This window comes from Oreochromis niloticus, linkage group LG3 (genome assembly GCF_001858045.2).
Source record: "Oreochromis niloticus isolate F11D_XX linkage group LG3, O_niloticus_UMD_NMBU, whole genome shotgun sequence".
NCBI lineage: Eukaryota > Metazoa > Chordata > Actinopteri > Cichliformes > Cichlidae > Oreochromis > Oreochromis niloticus.
In genome coordinates this window covers 21755694-21776349 of record NC_031967.2, presented here as the reverse complement: position 1 = coordinate 21776349, position 20656 = coordinate 21755694, and the positions used below count along the sequence as shown (strand labels likewise).

The window sequence follows — 20656 nt, the reverse complement described above, 5'->3', positions numbered from 1 at the left end:
TCCGGCTGAGGACAGCCTTCTAATTGCCGGCGGGCACTAATTTTGTTTGTTGATTGTATTGACTGTACCGATGCTGTATAACAATTCCTCCACAGCCTGCTTACTACCTTAAGTAGCTATGTATAGTGAAAGGGGGTAGCGGGAGGAGGGTTGCCTGGGTCCGGCTGAGGACAGCCTTCTAATTGCCGGGGGGGTGATGTAACAACCCCTTTTGGGTTATAGCACCACTAGGGGGGGTTGCCCTACTATTGTAGTAGTTGTGGGAGTCTCCTAGTGGGGTGTGTGTTGTTAGCGGCATCCATTTTCATGCTGCTCATGTTCTCTTCTCTCAAAAGAAACCATATTGTTGTAACGGCCTGGCGCCTGCGGCTACCGAACCCCGCATATGTATGTACGGACAGAGTGGAGCCGTGGAGACCTGGCTTATGAGGTGTAATGTTGCTGACACCAAATAAAGGTCTGTTATTGGATTTAACCGACTGGCTACGGGTATTTCAGCTAACCTCCACACCACATGCCTGCTGGACCTGCTAGCCGCTCCCGCCTCGCCAGGCTGCTGTTACACGCTGTGGACCACAGGCATTTGGACCATTACTCTGAAACTCACTTCGTGTGATTTCACAGTATCTGCAAAAGTATTCAGAGCAACTGAAGTTCTCAGTAAACCCACCAATGTTGTGTGAACCCAAATTATCACCAGCAATGCTGTACAAAGCTGCTTTGACTATTTCATCACCAGAAATGATAACATTTTCCTCCAAATCTTTTAAATCTTCTACCACTTTTGAGAAAACCTTTGCGTTTCCAAATTTTTTAAGGTCATTCTCTCAACATAGTAAGACAATGGACATGTGATCAGTATTGGACCGCAAATGAGCAGGCAAATTTGCCACTGACAGATAGATTGGAACCACTTTGTGTTTTTTCTTAGCGGAGCCAAGAGGATTAACAATTTCAAATGCATCCTGGTACAGAATTAGCTTCAAGCATCCTGGATTGTCAATGAAAAACTTGTTGGACTTAAAGCTTTGTCCATCACTTATGTCTCCAAAAGCCTCAGAGTCAGTTTCACAAGACTGCTCTGACACTGAATTCTTCCATAATTCTGATTCTAATAAGCTACTTAGTGTTTGTTTCACTGGTATATAGTAGGCAAACCATGGTGTCATATTTTCATCATTTCCTAATGTTAATTTTTCATGCTCTACATATTTGAATATCTTTTTTGAATGTCTGAGTTCTTGTGTATGTCTTTCTCAGTGGGCCCTTATGACAGGTAGAAAACAGATCTGACTCCTTAATACAATCACAGATTTTAACAATAGTGTCATCTGTTAGGCACAAGTCATTTTTTAAAAGTGAATGCAATTTACCTAAAGCATAATCCTGGCCCAACAAATGCACATTTTGCATCTCTTCAACAATTGTCTGTATTGTTGAAGCTGGAAGAAGGAGCTGCCCTTGCAGTTTTAGGTAAAACAAACACACATTCCTAAGGAAGGCATCACTGAAATTCTGTGGCAGTTCAGTGCCTTCATTTGTTGTTGCCTCATTTAAGCTCTGGGGAGCATCTTCACCTGCAAATACAGCAGAAGACTGAGGAAGTGCCCCTATACATGTCGCTTATGCTTTCAACAGAGCATTCTCTATGTTTTCTGGACATATGAGCAGTAAATGACGATTTCACAGAGAACATACTTTTACAACCAGTTACTGGACATGCCACAGGTCGCCCCTCCACTATATGCTGTTTTAAGTGGGATATAAGTTCTTTCACTGTGTGAAATTGGCACTCACAGAGTGTAGTAGCACATTTTAAGTCTGTAAAAATGGCGCTACCAGCAATAGGGGGTGCAGGTACATTGTGAATCCGATAGAAATGGGGTTTAAAGGCCGTGTAAGCATAAAATGTACGCCTGCATTCACTACTGACGCATTTGAAAAAATGATCGGGTTCGTTCCTGTGAACTCTACAATGCAGCACATAACCCCTCAACGTCTTCAGCGTTTTGTTGCAAAAAGAGCACGAAATCATTGTAGCTGTCGACAGCACATTTGTTTCAGGTTACTAACCTCCTATGACCTTTCAATAACCACTGCTTGAAAACAGCATGGAAAAAATAGGACTAGCCTATCGCTCGGTCAGATGCCATTAATACTATTACTGGAAAACATACTCTCATGTATTTAAAGATAACAGAAAATGCAATGTTACCTTACCAAAACTTTTGCTCATGCTAAAATACCTGAATATCTCAACGTACACACATCTCCACCACTCTGCTCGCAGACTGAGCGCGTAATGGCACAAGCTTGCTACTCCCGCAATAATTTAAGTGGTCCAATCAAAGAACAGAAACAAACTCTCACGCTCAGTGATTTCCCAAGGTAGAGCTTGTGTAGTTTTTAAATACTAACACACTTTGGGCATTAAAAAAATAAACATTTGAGCAATTGATTAAGTTAACTTTTACTAAATCTGGCTAAAATTGATTGAACGTGGTGCAAAATTAAAGAAATGACTAACATGGAGGAGATGACCAGCTGTCTATTTGAAAGATAATCAGCCCAGCACAGACTCTAGTCTGTTTGGATTTTAACAAGCTTTGGATTTTTCTCCCACTGAAAAAGACCTACCCCATAACCATTCACACTACACCAAAGCAATAACAACTAAATGAAATAAAAGTTCCTGTCTTTTAACTGTCTATAAAAAAACAGGACATTTTCTATGAATCAATAAAACCTTTCTATTTTATAATTACATGACAGTCTGGCCAGTGGGCTGTCATAACCTTTAGGTCATTTTTAACATTTATTTATTGCAATTTAAGACTAAAGACTTATGCTGAATGATTTCATTTATTTACTACAGCAGTTTGTCTTTAAAATGTAGAAAGACTGACAAGTACTGCTGAAATTGTACTGCCATATAAAGATATCTCTGATAACTTCTTTACACTGACAGAAATTATACTGGTCTGGCCCACTTAAAAAGTGGTTTGTGTGTGACCAACGTTGTAAATGAGTTTGAATGAATTTGTAAAATGCAATACAGATACTTTCTGAATTAAAAAAAAACCTAAAAAAAAATATGTAATTTTAACATTATTTTGTTACCTGTTTCAGTTGTACATGTTGACTTTTAAATTACAATTTTTCAGTGTTTATAAAACAGTAAACTGTAAATTCAACAAGGACTTTTGATATTTAAAACATATTCCTACTGTAAAATTAACACTTTTACTTGGTTCAGGACTTTACAGGTATATATGTATTATTTACAAAATGTTGATGTAAATTAAACATTGCTTTTTTGTTTTTCTATTTACACATTTTTGATGTCAAGATTTTACACAATTTTACTGTTAATTTCACAAACATTTTTTACAGTGTGGTATACAGTTTGAAGTCCGCACTTTCGACCCAAGTAGTAATTGTTAATTCTGGTTAATTCTGTAAATTCTGTAACCAGAGAACTGCATTTTCTTGCTGTGTCGTCTTAAATTGGTCATGTGATTTAGACGCGCTGGCGTGTCCGTCGACCCCAGAGGGTTAAATAATGACAGAGTACAATTTGTCATGTTGTTGTTTATCCGAGGTAATGACTTTAATTATCTCTGAACCTGGAAAGGAGTAGATGATTATTATCTCCTGATGCAAAAATCCTTACAATTGACAATATTTTTTTGTTTTTCACATTACTATATTTCCTATAATAGACCATTACAACTTCTAGTATTTACTGTTTCCATTGTTTTTGTATTTAACCTCCTCAGGTAAGCATTTTGTAGATCGCCATCGAACAGCTCTGATTAACAACGTGAGTGAAACAAAAGCCATTCTGGACAATCTCCTTCAAAAGGACTTGATCTCGTATGAGTGCTATAATGCAGCGAGTGGTTTAAATACAACACAAGATCAAATGAGAAAAATTTTTCAGTCCGTGACGACAAATGTAGGCAAAGAAGCCCTATATAAAATTTTGAAAGAGATGAAATCTCTAAAGCATCTCATGTCTGAGCTTGAAGGATCTCAGTGAAAGAATATTGTTGGCCTCTGATAGAGTATAAAGAGTCTGGTTTTTCATGACTGTGACAAATGCTGTTGCTGGAACCAAACTGTACATCTGATTAACCCACAGCCTTCTCCATGCCTTATGTGTAAGGAGGACATCTTGAACATTGATATCAATTAATTTTCATCTATTTAGTGGCAAAAAAAATGTTAAATGTAAAACAGTTTTGTTTTCTCAACCACATAATTGTTTTTGTAAAGTCATAAAATGTGCCATTTTGAATATGTTATCTTTTTTATCTTTTGTAATTGTATGTGCTTTATGTTTTCTGCAAGATGAGATACAGAAGTGAATGAAGTGAATGTTTTTTTCAGAACATAACCAAATATAATATTTGCATATTTAATTTAAAATACCTAATTATTATAATTCAACTTGTATGTCAGTCACAGAATGCAAACAAACTTTTTCATTTCTAAGTAAAAAGTATATATTGAAATGTATGAAGTTTATAATGAAAGGAAATTATGAAAACATCTTAAGTTGGAAAAATGTGTGTTTTTCTGAAGGCTACACCTTTTCATTGGTTTTCATTTTTATTTGCAGTAGAATGAAAATGAAGAGTTTTAACCTTATATGTAGTCAGCCTAATTGAAACCATAAATGTACAGCTCACTAAGCAGTAGGGTTTGCAGTATATCACTTTTTTTTCAATTCAACTCAGTTTTATTTATATAGGAAGAAAAATCAGAACTAGGCTCAAGGAGGTGCAGCCATCTGGCATGACCAGTCGGATGTGCGGTGAATGTGAAGTGTGAAAAGGAGAACATAGGGTGACAGGACAAAACAGAGACTGGAGGAGAAATGTAATGGCACACAAAAATGATTTGGTGTGTTTAAGGATTAATTTTATCTGTCAACCACACCCATCAAACCCAGGGGGCAGGCTTAACACTGATCGAGTCAAAATCATTGCTCACCTCACAAGTTGTGAATGGTCGGAGCTCATATACCACCAACAACGGACATTTACATAGGTTGCATAACCCCCACCTCTCGGAGTTTAAACAGCTGAGGTAGCTGTAGCTCAGGAGATAGAGCAGGTAACCTACTAGTCATCTCCCAATAGGAAGGTTAGTAGGTTCGGAAGGTTCGATCCCTAGCTGAATCTGTCATGCCAACTATCCTATTGTGGTGGATTTTTGTATGACATGAATACCTATATATCTATCTGCACTGAATATACTGTAACTTTCACTCAGAGTTTTAGGCACGTGGTGTTTTGCACACATGCACACACAATAAATGTTTTTCATGCAGCACATTCATGAGACACATCTCTTAAAAATAGTAACATGGTAACAGGGATACTGAAAACAACATAATGAAATCACTGTCATGTACACACACACTATAAACCTACACTGGAGTGTCTATTTTTATGTAATGCATTTAACCCATATATTTGATGTAGTTAGGTCAAGTATTATTCACATGTCAAGTATATCATAAGATTATCACAAAAAAGTATGCTATTTGTTGTACTAATGTGTGACCTTTGACCATGTTGTGACCTGTTGTCAGAAGGAAAAGCAAAGGGTTAGCCTAGGGGTATCCCTAGGGTTTGGGCAGGGCCCTGGCTGAGGGCCCTGCCCAAACCCTGGCCCATACTTGACCCTGCACCTGCTGTTTTTGTGTGTGTGGGAAAGTTACTCAGCAGCAGGAAGTGGGACTACTGGTACCTTTAAAAGCCCTCTGGGCTTTTTCCTGCTGTCTGTCCGTTGGGGTTGGTCCCAACCAGCATGCGCTTACGGCGAACACCCTAACGGAGCTTTGCTTTTCCTTCTGTTTTGCTGAGCTGCACTGTTCAATAAAACAGCTGGCATAGAACTTTGCTCCTCTCCTGTGATTTTTGTGTTTTTGACTTTAATTGAAATTGGGAAGCTGTGATCCACCTACTGCTAATCTGAAGAATTACTCTCAATTGTGACAACCACAATTTGGTGCCAACGAAGGGAAAAGGAGTTGGAGGTATCAGCCGTGGACCATGGGTTTTGTTGCCACTCTGCGCACCCAGAGAGCGCCAAGTGGCCGGATAAGGTAAGCAGAGCTTTTTTCTGTATAAAATAAATGGTTCTGTCTGAGGGGATTCCGCCCAGGTTCAAGGTACATTTTCGCCTCGCCTTGAAAAGGAACATTAAAAGTGTCCCTTGTAATTGGAGAGTTAAAAATGTTACACTGTTAAAACTATTAATATTGGACACAGTGAAGGAGCAGAGTTTAATGCTGGGATCTATGTGTAACTTTGCTGTGAACCACAGCGCGGAAGTGTGTGTGTGGCTGTGAGTGGGAGCTGCTGTATGTGTAAAGAGGTTATCTGTCTTGACCTGTGTTTGGGTTGATGACTGCTGAGCTGTGAGGGAGTGTGCATTAAGTGGGATCTTTTGCTTTCTTTTTTGTTTTGGGTTATAGCTCTTGGAGGAGTCTGTTCTGTTATTCTTTAGTAAGTAAGTAAGTAAGTAAGTAAGTAAGTAAAACTTTATTTATATAGCACCTTTCAAGATAAAAATCACAAAGTGCTTCACAGAAGCTAAAACCTAAAAATAAAAATCAACCAAAAGCAAGTTTAAAAAGATGAGTTTTTAGCTGTTTTTTAAAAGCGACCACTGAGTCCACAGATCTCAGGCTCAAAGGGAGAGAGTTCCACAATCTGGGGGCCACAGTTACAAAAGCTTTGTCGCCTTTTGTTTTCAGCCTCGTGTGTTGGACAGCAAGCAAGCCCTGGTCACATGACCTCAGGGACCTACTGGGAATGTATGGATGTAAAAGTTCACTTATATATGTTGGTGCTTGTCCATGCAGAGCCCTGAAAGTCAAGGTCAAAACCTTAAACTGGATTCTGAATTTAACAGGGAGCCAGTGCAGCTGAATCAGCAGGGGTGTGACATGGGAAAACTTGGAGGACTTGGTCAGAAGCTTTGCAGCAGCATTCTGAACAACTTGCAGATGCTCCAAAGAGGCTTTACATAAACAAGTAAACAAAGAATTACAATAGTCCAGACGAGATGAAACAAATGCATGAATGACAATTTCTAATTCGGAGCGCGATACAATGGGACTCAGCTTAGCGATGTTTCTCAAGTGATAAAAACAGGAGCGAACCAGAGAGTTTACATGGGCATCCAAAGTCAGAGCTGAGTCAATAGTAACACCAAGGTTCCTGATAGACGGTTTTGCAAATGTAGCAAGTGGACCCAAGTTTTCCAAAACACTAGGTACAAAATTTTTAGGAGCACAAACAAGAACTTCAGTCTTCTCCTCATTTAGTTGAAGAAAGTTTCCAGCCAACATCTAATGGAGTCTATGCACTTCTGCAAAATCTGTAGCTTGGAAACATCATGGGGCTTAAAGGAGATATATAACTGAATATCATCTGCATAGCAGTGATACGATATGTCCTTAAAAGTGCTCAATAAGTGTTGAAGAGGAAGTAAATACAGTAAGAACAATAAAGGCCCCAAAACTGAACCTTGTGGCACACCATAGGCAAGAAAAGTAGAAGAGGAACTGTACTTAGAGGTAGCCACAGAAAAGGATCGTTTATGCAAATAGTGTTAGTGTTAGTGTTGAAGCTGAAGGATAGACTTGTTAGTGTGTGTAAGTTGCGCAGAAGTAAAAAGTTGAAGTGATGAAAAGTGAAGTATATGTTGGCACCCTCAAGGTGGTTAACGCTGGAAACCTAGTTATCCATTTAGGTTGATAACTAGGTCAATCACTTAACTGGTTAACCTGGTTAACCCAAGTGAATTGATAGGTAGTCGGGTCTGCTCGGGCTTTGGGGAATTTTCGGAGATAAGAACTCAGCAAGTAACGCAGGGACTTGGGACTCACAGTGGGAATCTGAGGGTTTCTTAGTCCACTGGTCTGGACACGTTGGGTAAAAGAAAAAAAGAGGAAATAAAAGGAAAACAATCAGCACTAATACCTGCAAATAACTAAAATAGCAAGAATAATTCTATATAATTACTAACAGTAATTCTAAAATATAGCTGAGATAAGAGTAACAGAGTGCATGTGGTGGATGCCATGGCATAAAGTTAATCAAACTGAACTTTATTATGGAATGATTAAAAAAAAAAACAACGACTATTGATTAACCTATTTGCATGGAATAGTGTGTATGGAAAATAGCTGGAAAATGGTGGTGAATGCACAGCTGATCAACCTGAGGCTTTGATGACCATTTCGCGTATTCACAATAAAGATCTGTAAGAGGATCTGGTGTTCAAAACAAAACAAAAAAAGGGCTTGCCCCGGTGTGGGGCGGATTGTGTGGGACTTGCTTGCTGGTTTAATAAGCCACAAACATAACATCTCATCCGAACTTAGTTGCGAGAAGTCTTAAAAATAAATAAATAAATAAATGTAGATAAATTTTAAAAAAAAATACATAGAAAAACATTTATTTTCAGGTGTGTGATTGTGATACATGGGAGTCAGTCAGAGCAAAGAAGGTGGAGCGGGTTATAGCCCTAAGGACCGGGTGATAAAACAACACTCGAGTCAGAGGAGGATTTTAAAATGTATGCGTAAGTGGCAGAATAGAACATCAGGGGCACATCAGTGGTCCCCAATTGGTACCTTTAACATGGCATGTTGTGAAGAGGTGGAGCTAAGCATACATAAGAAAATGTCCACTGACCTCCAAAAAAGCCGTAAGCAAGAAAATAAAAGATTAAAGGAGCGAGAGTTTTTGGGGTGGTTTAGACAACAGGGGGCTAAATTGAGGCAGAAGCTTGTGGAAAATAAAAGTGTGCTGTCGAAAGGGGAAAATGAGATGCTGGAGTCATCGCAGGTGTCTCCGTTGGCCCCTTTGTGGCCAGAGAGGCCTCCATCATATACACACACACACACACACACACACACACACACACACACACACACACACACACACACACACACACACACGCGGGGCAGTATACTCTGAGAGACATGTCCTCCGAGCAAGCTGTAATTAGTGATAGCACACACGATGTGAACTGAATTAACAGGGAGACTCACTGTCACCCTAAAGGATAAGCGCAATGGTGTTGGAGGAGAGAATTGGAGACATGATGGAGAAGAAAGTGAGTGTTCCACTGGCACCTGTTATTCTGATGAAGTTGAACCTTGGTATATGACAGAGCTGAGCTGCAGCAAGGCCATATCTCAACCTGGGAATAAAAACGCAGCTGAGTCAGCAGTACCTCAGACTCAGGAAATACAACAGCCCCCCAACCAAAAGAGATAAGCTTCACGAAATGGAGCAACAAAGCAAACTGGCTTCACATCAAAAAGAATTAAACACTACAGTCCTGCTAGAAGAGACACTTGTACGGCTGGATCAACTGATAAATAGACATTTGCAGGGATTAAGGGACCAGGAGAAGACAGGGCATGTGAAGCATCACACTTTTGAGGCCCCTGCACCAGGACAGGCACGGCCCACAACCAGGAGAATAGAATTGGTGGGAACAATAACAGATAATCCTCCCAGAGGAAAGGAGACAGCCGTATCTGCTTGTTTCTCACCTCATGATACTGTTTCAAGTAGGCCTTTGTTGACAGATATGACAGACCTACAAGGCGCCATTTCCAGGGCAAAGCCGGTGGAAAGGAGCGAGAACGAGGGCCATGTGAGGGAGGAGGACAGAGGAATGCAGCTGCACAGTGGAAGGATGGTGCACAGAGCAAGCAGTCTGCCACATGATTTTCAAAGTCACAAGGATTCAGAAGCAACATGGCTGGAGCAGTGGGGTGATGAGGGGTATGGAGCCCCTATGTGCCCTATCATGAAGAAAGGAGGGGTCTCAACATATAATAATAATAATAATCAGATACTATTTTTGTTTTTACACATGTGGGTTTAATAAATAGAAGCATCAGTCTGATTAATGAAAAATGGGAATCCTGGCTCCTCTCGTTGGCTGGAAACAGCAAGTACGCCACCTGTCGAAACTGGGGTGAAACACACGACAACATTACACCGTCCTCGTTACACACAAATCATTGTACACGTTTGTAAATCATCATATGGTCATATGATTGTGGTGTCGCGAAAGAGAGATAACCGGGGACGGTTACTAAAGTAGTGACAACGCCACCTGGGGGAGGACGTTACACCCCCAGGAAAGATTTCTCTAGCCAATGAAAGGATTGCACTGGCTACCAAAGCCCACAGACTCGTTATTTAAAGGCAGAGGTGAGACAAAGGAAGTTTATAATGCAAAGTTTATTAAGAGAAACTACTAAAACATAACTATAAGATTAAGGCACCTAGGGTAGCAGGGTTGAGAGAGTAAAATAATAGATTAAAACACTTTATTACCAAACAATGATTAAAACAACATACTCCCTGCCACAATGCTACCCTAAAACAATAAGCACAACATATTAAAAAGAAGCAACTAAACAAAATGGTGGAGACCGGCCACTTGAGGAGGCAACCTACAGGGAGGAGTGCCCAAGGGTGCCACCAATTACTCACCCGTGTGATTCCACAGCAAACCTCACTCACACTAAACTCTAAATGGTGCAATCTGCCTATGCCCGGTGTGTACACTCGCATGCATCGGGGAGGGGATTCCACCTCATGTGCCTAGCCTCTGAACAAGCGGCCGCACCTCCACTAAAGCAATAAAAGAAAAGATAAAACGTTAAACAATCAATAAAAGATCTACATAAAACCAACTCATCCCAAATCACTATACATTATAAAAGTAGCGCATAACAAACAAAACGGCATCTGACAAGACAGCAGCAGTATAATATACACCTGCAACAAAAGAGGAAAACAGTAGTCAAAAGTCCACCCTACTATGCCACAGTATAATAAACACAAAGGTCGCACTTACCACTCTCTAAAGGGCAATTCTGAGTAGCTTTCCTTAAGAGATATGCAGTGCTGGACTGCCTAATACTCGCAGCCACCTTGGATTGCCAAGACTGCCAAATGCCTTCTCTCAGTAGTGCAGCACAGCTGTTTCTTATAGCCGGGTAATTGTCGGCTGGGAAGGTGTGTGTCAGTGATGCGTTTATGGACATCATGTAACATCCTAACCCAGAATCTACTTCACTACAATCATATTTGTTTGTAACACTTATATTTATCTCCACATAACCTAGAGTAACAGGTTAACTCAACCACAAGCGCAAAATAGTGATGGAAAGAATAATCTTCCGTCATGAACGCGTTCATAGTGAAACGTCAGTATTTCCTGTTGTGATCAATGTTTCCTTATCAAATGAACTCATGAATGCAGTAATGCTTTGAAGAAGTGCACGTAATGTTTGAATAGAGGACAAAATTAACATATATCACCAATTTTATTATTGTTGCTGGACAGATTTGCAAGTTTCCGCTCTTTGGCTTCTAATTGTGGAATATTTGACTTGACTTGTTTATTGACTGATCGAGTCAAATCTAGCTCCTGCCTTTTTTTTAAACAGGAAGGAAATGTGCAGGGGATTTTTTTAGAACTGCTCTGACATTCAAAGTGTAGAGGTGTACATCTGTACATGATTATCTCTTCCTGCTTTGGGTGTGTTTACTACCTCCCAGGTTAAAACCTTCAGCTGTGCTGTTTTAACTGGCTCCACCTCAGACATGGCAAAATTTGCAAAAGAGGTTGTCCAACTTTTCACAGCAGGCAGTCAAAACCACCAAAACACTGTGTTGTTGTTAGTGAATGATAACAGAATCCCGAAAGATCTCCAGAGCAGCATTATGATGACAGTTGCTGAGCATGACATGGGAAAACTTGGAGGACTTGGTCAGAAGCTTTGCAGCAGCATTCTGAACAACTTGCAGATGCTCCAAAGAGGCTTTACATAAACAAGTAAACAAAGAATTACAATAGTCCAGACGAGATGAAACAAATGCATGAATGACAATTTCTAATTCGGAGCGCGATACAATGGGACTCAGCTTAGCGATGTTTCTCAAGTGATAAAAACAGGAGCGAACCAGAGAGTTTACATGGGCATCCAAAGTCAGAGCTGAGTCAATAGTAACACCAAGGTTCCTGATAGACGGTTTTGCAAATGTAGCAAGTGGACCCAAGTTTTCCAAAACACTAGGTACAAAATTTTTAGGAGCACAAACAAGAACTTCAGTCTTCTCCTCATTTAGTTGAAGAAAGTTTCCAGCCAACATCTAATGGAGTCTATGCACTTCTGCAAAATCTGTAGCTTGGAAACATCATGGGGCTTAAAGGAGATATATAACTGAATATCATCTGCATAGCAGTGATACGATATGTCCTTAAAAGTGCTCAATAAGTGTTGAAGAGGAAGTAAATACAGTAAGAACAATAAAGGCCCCAAAACTGAACCTTGTGGCACACCATAGGCAAGAAAAGTAGAAGAGGAACTGTACTTAGAGGTAGCCACAGAAAAGGATCGTTTATGCAAATAGTGTTAGTGTTAGTGTTGAAGCTGAAGGATAGACTTGTTAGTGTGTGTAAGTTGCGCAGAAGTAAAAAGTTGAAGTGATGAAAAGTGAAGTATATGTTGGCACCCTCAAGGTGGTTAACGCTGGAAACCTAGTTATCCATTTAGGTTGATAACTAGGTCAATCACTTAACTGGTTAACCTGGTTAACCCAAGTGAATTGATAGGTAGTCGGGTCTGCTCGGGCTTTGGGGAATTTTCGGAGATAAGAACTCAGCAAGTAACGCAGGGACTTGGGACTCACAGTGGGAATCTGAGGGTTTCTTAGTCCACTGGTCTGGACACGTTGGGTAAAAGAAAAAAAGAGGAAATAAAAGGAAAACAATCAGCACTAATACCTGCAAATAACTAAAATAGCAAGAATAATTCTATATAATTACTAACAGTAATTCTAAAATATAGCTGAGATAAGAGTAACAGAGTGCATGTGGTGGATGCCATGGCATAAAGTTAATCAAACTGAACTTTATTATGGAATGATTAAAAAAAAAAACAACGACTATTGATTAACCTATTTGCATGGAATAGTGTGTATGGAAAATAGCTGGAAAATGGTGGTGAATGCACAGCTGATCAACCTGAGGCTTTGATGACCATTTCGCGTATTCACAATAAAGATCTGTAAGAGGATCTGGTGTTCAAAACAAAACAAAAAAAGGGCTTGCCCCGGTGTGGGGCGGATTGTGTGGGACTTGCTTGCTGGTTTAATAAGCCACAAACATAACATCTCATCCGAACTTAGTTGCGAGAAGTCTTAAAAATAAATAAATAAATAAATGTAGATAAATTTTAAAAAAAAATACATAGAAAAACATTTATTTTCAGGTGTGTGATTGTGATACATGGGAGTCAGTCAGAGCAAAGAAGGTGGAGCGGGTTATAGCCCTAAGGACCGGGTGATAAAACAACACTCGAGTCAGAGGAGGATTTTAAAATGTATGCGTAAGTGGCAGAATAGAACATCAGGGGCACATCAGTGGTCCCCAATTGGTACCTTTAACATGGCATGTTGTGAAGAGGTGGAGCTAAGCATACATAAGAAAATGTCCACTGACCTCCAAAAAAGCCGTAAGCAAGAAAATAAAAGATTAAAGGAGCGAGAGTTTTTGGGGTGGTTTAGACAACAGGGGGCTAAATTGAGGCAGAAGCTTGTGGAAAATAAAAGTGTGCTGTCGAAAGGGGAAAATGAGATGCTGGAGTCATCGCAGGTGTCTCCGTTGGCCCCTTTGTGGCCAGAGAGGCCTCCATCATATACACACACACACACACACACACACACGCGGGGCAGTATACTCTGAGAGACATGTCCTCCGAGCAAGCTGTAATTAGTGATAGCACACACGATGTGAACTGAATTAACAGGGAGACTCACTGTCACCCTAAAGGATAAGCGCAATGGTGTTGGAGGAGAGAATTGGAGACATGATGGAGAAGAAAGTGAGTGTTCCACTGGCACCTGTTATTCTGATGAAGTTGAACCTTGGTATATGACAGAGCTGAGCTGCAGCAAGGCCATATCTCAACCTGGGAATAAAAACGCAGCTGAGTCAGCAGTACCTCAGACTCAGGAAATACAACAGCCCCCCAACCAAAAGAGATAAGCTTCACGAAATGGAGCAACAAAGCAAACGGGCTTCACATCAAAAAGAATTAAACACTACAGTCCTGCTAGAAGAGACACTTGTACGGCTGGATCAACTGATAAATAGACATTTGCAGGGATTAAGGGACCAGGAGAAGACAGGGCATGTGAAGCATCACACTTTTGAGGCCCCTGCACCAGGACAGGCACGGCCCACAACCAGGAGAATAGAATTGGTGGGAACAATAACAGATAATCCTCCCAGAGGAAAGGAGACAGCCGTATCTGCTTGTTTCTCACCTCATGATACTGTTTCAAGTAGGCCTTTGTTGACAGATATGACAGACCTACAAGGCGCCATTTCCAGGGCAAAGCCGGTGGAAAGGAGCGAGAACGAGGGCCATGTGAGGGAGGAGGACAGAGGAATGCAGCTGCACAGTGGAAGGATGGTGCACAGAGCAAGCAGTCTGCCACATGATTTTCAAAGTCACAAGGATTCAGAAGCAACATGGCTGGAGCAGTGGGGTGATGAGGGGTATGGAGCCCCTATGTGCCCTATCATGAAGAAAGGAGGGGTCTCAACATATAATAATAATAATCAGATACTATTTTTGTTTTTACACATGTGGGTTTAATAAATAGAAGCATCAGTCTGATTAATGAAAAATGGGAATCCTGGCTCCTCTCGTTGGCTGGAAACAGCAAGTACGCCACCTGTCGAAACTGGGGTGAAACACACGACAACATTACACCGTCCTCGTTACACACAAATCATTGTACACGTTTGTAAATCATCATATGGTCATATGATTGTGGTGTCGCGAAAGAGAGATAACCGGGGACGGTTACTAAAGTAGTGACAACGCCACCTGGGGGAGGACGTTACACCCCCAGGAAAGATTTCTCTAGCCAATGAAAGGATTGCACTGGCTACCAAAGCCCACAGACTCGTTATTTAAAGGCAGAGGTGAGACAAAGGAAGTTTATAATGCAAAGTTTATTAAGAGAAACTACTAAAACATAACTATAAGATTAAGGCACCTAGGGTAGCAGGGTTGAGAGAGTAAAATAATAGATTAAAACACTTTATTACCAAACAATGATTAAAACAACATACTCCCTGCCACAATGCTACCCTAAAACAATAAGCACAACATATTAAAAGAAGCAACTAAACAAAATGGTGGAGACCGGCCACTTGAGGAGGCAACCTACAGGGAGGAGTGCCCAAGGGTGCCACCAATTACTCACCCGTGTGATTCCACAGCAAACCTCACTCACACTAAACTCTAAATGGTGCAATCTGCCTATGCCCGGTGTGTACACTCGCATGCATCGGGGAGGGGATTCCACCTCATGTGCCTAGCCTCTGAACAAGCGGCCGCACCTCCACTAAAGCAATAAAAGAAAAGATAAAACGTTAAACAATCAATAAAAGATCTACATAAAACCAACTCATCCCAAATCACTATACATTATAAAAGTAGTGCATAACAAACAAAACGGCATCTGACAAGACAGCAGCAGTATAATATACACCTGCAACAAAAGAGGAAAACAGTAGTCAAAAGTCCACCCTACTATGCCACAGTATAATAAACACAAAGGTCGCACTTACCACTCTCTAAAGGGCAATTCTGAGTAGCTTTCCTTAAGAGATATGCAGTGCTGGACTGCCTAATACTCGCAGCCACCTTGGATTGCCAAGACTGCCAAATGCCTTCTCTCAGTAGTGCAGCACAGCTGTTTCTTATAGCCGGGTAATTGTCGGCTGGGAAGGTGTGTGTCAGTGATGCGTTTATGGACATCATGTAACATCCTAACCCAGAATCTACTTCACTACAATCATATTTGTTTGTAACACTTATATTTATCTCCACATAACCTAGAGTAACAGGTTAACTCAACCACAAGCGCAAAATAGTGATGGAAAGAATAATCTTCCGTCATGAACGCGTTCATAGTGAAACGTCAGTATTTCCTGTTGTGATCAATGTTTCCTTATCAAATGAACTCATGAATGCAGTAATGCTTTGAAGAAGTGCACGTAATGTTTGAATAGAGGACAAAATTAACATATATCACCAATTTTATTATTGTTGCTGGACAGATTTGCAAGTTTCCGCTCTTTGGCTTCTAATTGTGGAATATTTGACTTGACTTGTTTATTGACTGATCGAGTCAAATCTAGCTCCTGCCTTTTTTTTAAACAGGAAGGAAATGTGCAGGGGATTTTTTTAGAACTGCTCTGACATTCAAAGTGTAGAGGTGTACATCTGTACATGATTATCTCTTCCTGCTTTGGGTGTGTTTACTACCTCCCGGGTTAAAACCTTCAGCTGTGCTGTTTTAACTGGCTCCACCTCAGACATGGCAAAATTTGCAAAAGAGGTTGTCCAACTTTTCACAGCAGGCAGTCAAAACCACCAAAACACTGTGTTGTTGTTAGTGAATGATAACAGAATCCCGAAAGATCTCCAGAGCAGCATTATGATGACAGTTGCTGAGCAGAAGATAGTTACTTGTATGCCTCTAGTCGTTTTCCTCAGCTGTGTGAGAAACAATGCACCTCAACAGAGTGAGAACGTTGTCCTAAAGAACACACTCTCAGACAATAAGAAGGAAAAATTTGATAAGAAAAAGAAAGAGCTTCAAAAGAGGTACAAAGATAAATGTGAACAGTTTCATGGTTTTAACATAATGCAAAGTAATTTCTCTCAGGACTATGTCAGGGAGGCATGTGCTGCATTAGAAAAGAGGGGAAAAAAACGAATCAGTCACTGAAGCTTGCTGCCTTCCTGTGTCTGCTGAACACCTACGTACCAGGTTCATATCTCCTGGAGTCTCAGTGCCTGGACTTCCTCAGACAAGACAAGTATGATGGCCTTTCACTGGAGGATCAAATGCAGCCTTTTAATCATCTCATTATTACCTTCCAACAAAATGAAAGATGTGAGAAAAAAGTCCGGATGGTTCACACTATGATAGCAGAATGTTGTACTAAACTGTTGGCAACGGCAGGGGTGACCAGAAGTGACACAACAAGAAACTTCTTGAACATTTTTTGCAGAGATCCGATTCCTCTGTGGTTGCTTGGTTTTGTCAAAGACATGCTAACCCAAAGAGAAATGAAAAAAGAAGTGGACCAAGTCAACAGCACAGAAATGAAACATGAAATGTTTTCTAGACTAATTCTAGACATTCAAATGATGGAGGGGAAAGAGCAGTGTGCAACAGTTTTAAAAGTGGCCTCAAATACATTTGATCCACAAAATCCATTTTTCCCACAAGCTCTTGCTCGCTTTTATTACATAGAACTAAAAGACTACAATCAGGCAGAAATGTGGGCACAAAGAGCAATAGACAGAGATCCTCAAAATTCTTTTGTTGCTGACACACTTGGCCAAGTCCATAAGAAGCACCTAATTAAAACTGAGGTTTCTCAACCAAGAAACATTTTGAGACTGACTCACAAAGCCATTGAAGCTTTTAAAGATGAAGAAAAACTTGCTGAGGTTGAAGATGAACCCAACATGACAGAAAATGGCAATATAAAAGTCTCACCTTTTTATAACTTCAGAGGGCAGTTTGGTTACCTGCAGGTTTGCAGTACTCTATATGACAAACTTGTCAGTTAAAATTAAACCTGGAAAGAAGGTCTCACCAAAAAAGTATCGTTGGGCTCTGTCCTCAAATCACTTGGAGACAACAAACTCTTCAGATTTAACTATCTCATAGTAAGCTTCAGAAATGACATTGAGAAAAGAAGCATTTTGGAAAAATATCTGACTTACTCAAAGCCTAACATGGAGAAAGATGATCGTGAATATATATTCAAAGAAGCCTCAGAATGCTACCAGAAGTATGTTGGAGACACAACTGCAAAACAACTCATCCAGATGTTTCAGAATGGAAAACCTAGATGACCAGTCTGTGGAAGTACACTGTAAAATGTAATATTGTGTTTAATTAAAAATATTAAATAGGCTGAACTCAATTTTTATCAATTTGTTATCAGAACTCGATTTAAATACGTTACCAGTACTTTTTATGCAAAAACGCTGATAAACTCCATTTATTTGAGTTGTCTTAACTTAGAAAAACTAAGTAAGCTGGAAGTTTTGCTTCTCAGTGCGGAAGGATGAAAGATGTGTTTTGAAAATGCCACGTGACTACCGTCCTCCTCCCTCTCGGATCAGTCTGTATGTTCACGGTGCATTTTGTATGGAATATGTTGAGCAAACCTGGAGAAGCATCAGCTCAAGATATTATTGTTGTCATTGCTGTGGATTTTTACCTGATACACTGACTTGGTGAGTAAATGTTTACTCTTATTCAAACTGATTTTGTGGCTTCTCTTAGTTTAGCACCAGGTTTAAAATCTTGCTAGCTAGTTAGTGTTAGCCTAGCGTTGCTGCTGCCGCTGGGCTCATCTTACTTAAAAATCAACACCACAGCCTTAAAAACCTTACATAAAACTATGTGGTGAAATTTTCTGTTGATTGTTTGAAATAAATAAGTGAGATAAGAGCTAGGGGTGGGGGTGTGGGGTGTGGATAACAGAGCTCTCCGAAAACGTGGAAGCACTTTTGCAAATATGTGATATTTTGATAAATTAAGTAGATATTTGAGCATTACATAGCTACATTGTCGCCTGAAAATATCTTAAAAGGTTATTTTGTGACCCAGAAAGGGTAGTCTGGGGAAAAGGAGGATCGCATTTGTCGTCCATGGTTGTCGGAGCCTGTGCGTACTTGTAAGCGCGGCAATGGCGGAGGAGCGCCGCTGAAAAACTTATTACTTTTTCTGGGTCACAAAATAAACTTTTAAGATATTTTCAGGCGAGAATGTAGCTGTGTAAATTTCAAATATCTGCTCGATTTATCAAGACATCACATATTTGCAAAAATGCTCAGACGTTTTCGGAGACGTCTATTTTTTCTTCATGCTTTGTGGCAGCTTTAGAACATCTGTGGCATCTATTAATGTCAAATCTAGCCTTTATTTAACAACATAAGCAAACTCTATGTTACAATGATTGCACAGCCATTAAGGATCAAATCAGTTTCTGAAAAATGTTCTGTTTTTTCTCCCTCTGCTTGCTTCTTACTGTCTTTGAGGCTCCAGACCAGCACTCCTGTTGTTGGACAGAAAGACATCAGTAAGTATTTTGGTTTTCCAATATATTAGCAACTGTCAGTGACATTTATATTAATCAGGCTGAACTTTAATCATACTTTAGATCAGCCTGTTTTACTTATTGTTTTGTTTGTGCTTTGGTTTGGGGAAGTTGTTTCTTTACTGATCTTTTCCTGTCTTCTGTTATTAGACTTGAGATATGACTGCACTATGCTGTTGCTGGTGACTCCAGTTAATTCTACAAGACATGCTGTGTAAGTAAACAAACAACAACAGTTTGGTCTGCATTTCTTGAAAGATCACATCCCCCAAACTTAGTTTAGAGGGTCTACACTGTATATAGTGAAGTCTGCAAGTTTTCTAACAGCAAAATCTGTTTTCTGCCCAAAATCATTTTGCACATCATTAGAATGAAAGTTATTGGCCATGTTTGCATAGCCCTTTTTTAAAATGATGCTTTCATGACATTATTGTGTGTTGGGTGGTGGTCAGGGCTATCCAGACTAACAATTTGGGACATTGAATGTCACCTCTCCGGTGGGGAGGGAGCCTGAGATCATCTAAATTGGAGTCTGTTTTATACCAAATGCAGAAAAAAATGTTTTAAGAAAGCAATTAAGTTCATGTTCCAAAAAATATGATTGTTTGCTTGCAGGACAACAGGAGAGATGAGTCCTCCGTCACAGATGGTGTGGTCAGTGAAGATGGTCGCCTGCAGGTTCAAGCTCATTGCATCTCCAACCCACATCCACTGCCACTGTACTTAAGGGAAGTTAAAGACTTTCTTCTGCACCTACATTTGGATCACCTCGATCCATGATAGTCATCCAGGCAGTAATGCCTGGACTGGAAACAAGCATCCTTAAAATAATACAACATTCCAGCTTCTGTGTTGGAATGAAAAACAAATGTGTTGTTTAAATCAGAGACTGCACTTGTGACAGAACAATAAATATTTTATTTTGATTATATAAGTAATGTAAGTACAAAACAAACTGTGGTAGGCCTAAACTTATTTTCAGAATAATTAAATCTGAGATTTTGTTTCATTGTAAGATTATAACAGTGATGGCAATATAATTGTTTGTTGTTCAGCAGAACATGTCCAGTATGTTGGCTGTTATACTTTGTTGTGTTTGAAAATAAAAGTTGGGCTCATTTTAACATCATTACAAAAATTGTTGTTAATTATTTTTAATCATATTCATGGTACCACAAATTGTTTTTTCATTTAGTTGAACTTAACATGTTTGTCAGTAGGTAAACAATTAGTATTGTACAGTCAGAAATATCAAGTTATTGTTAATACTGCAGACTTGCAATGTATAAGTTGTCCTAACAGTCATCTTAAGTAAGCTTTACTTAGTTTTTTTGAGGCAACGAGTTTCCATAATTTTTTTGAGTTCTGGGAACTAACAAGGCTGTAC

General features: G+C 39.9%; 1 protein-coding gene across 1 annotated transcript in view; it reads left to right on the top strand.

The window, feature by feature from the left end:
* Positions 1-5573, top strand: part of LOC109197864 (NACHT, LRR and PYD domains-containing protein 1b allele 2-like) — a 48451-nt gene extending 42878 nt beyond the window's left edge. Inside the window, exon 8 of the mRNA XM_019353621.2 lies at positions 3780-5573. Coding sequence (XP_019209166.1) covers positions 3780-4042 — 263 coding nt within the window. The 3' untranslated portion in view covers positions 4043-5573. The remainder of the gene's footprint in view (positions 1-3779) is intronic.
* Positions 5574-20656: the final 15083 nt, after the last annotated feature.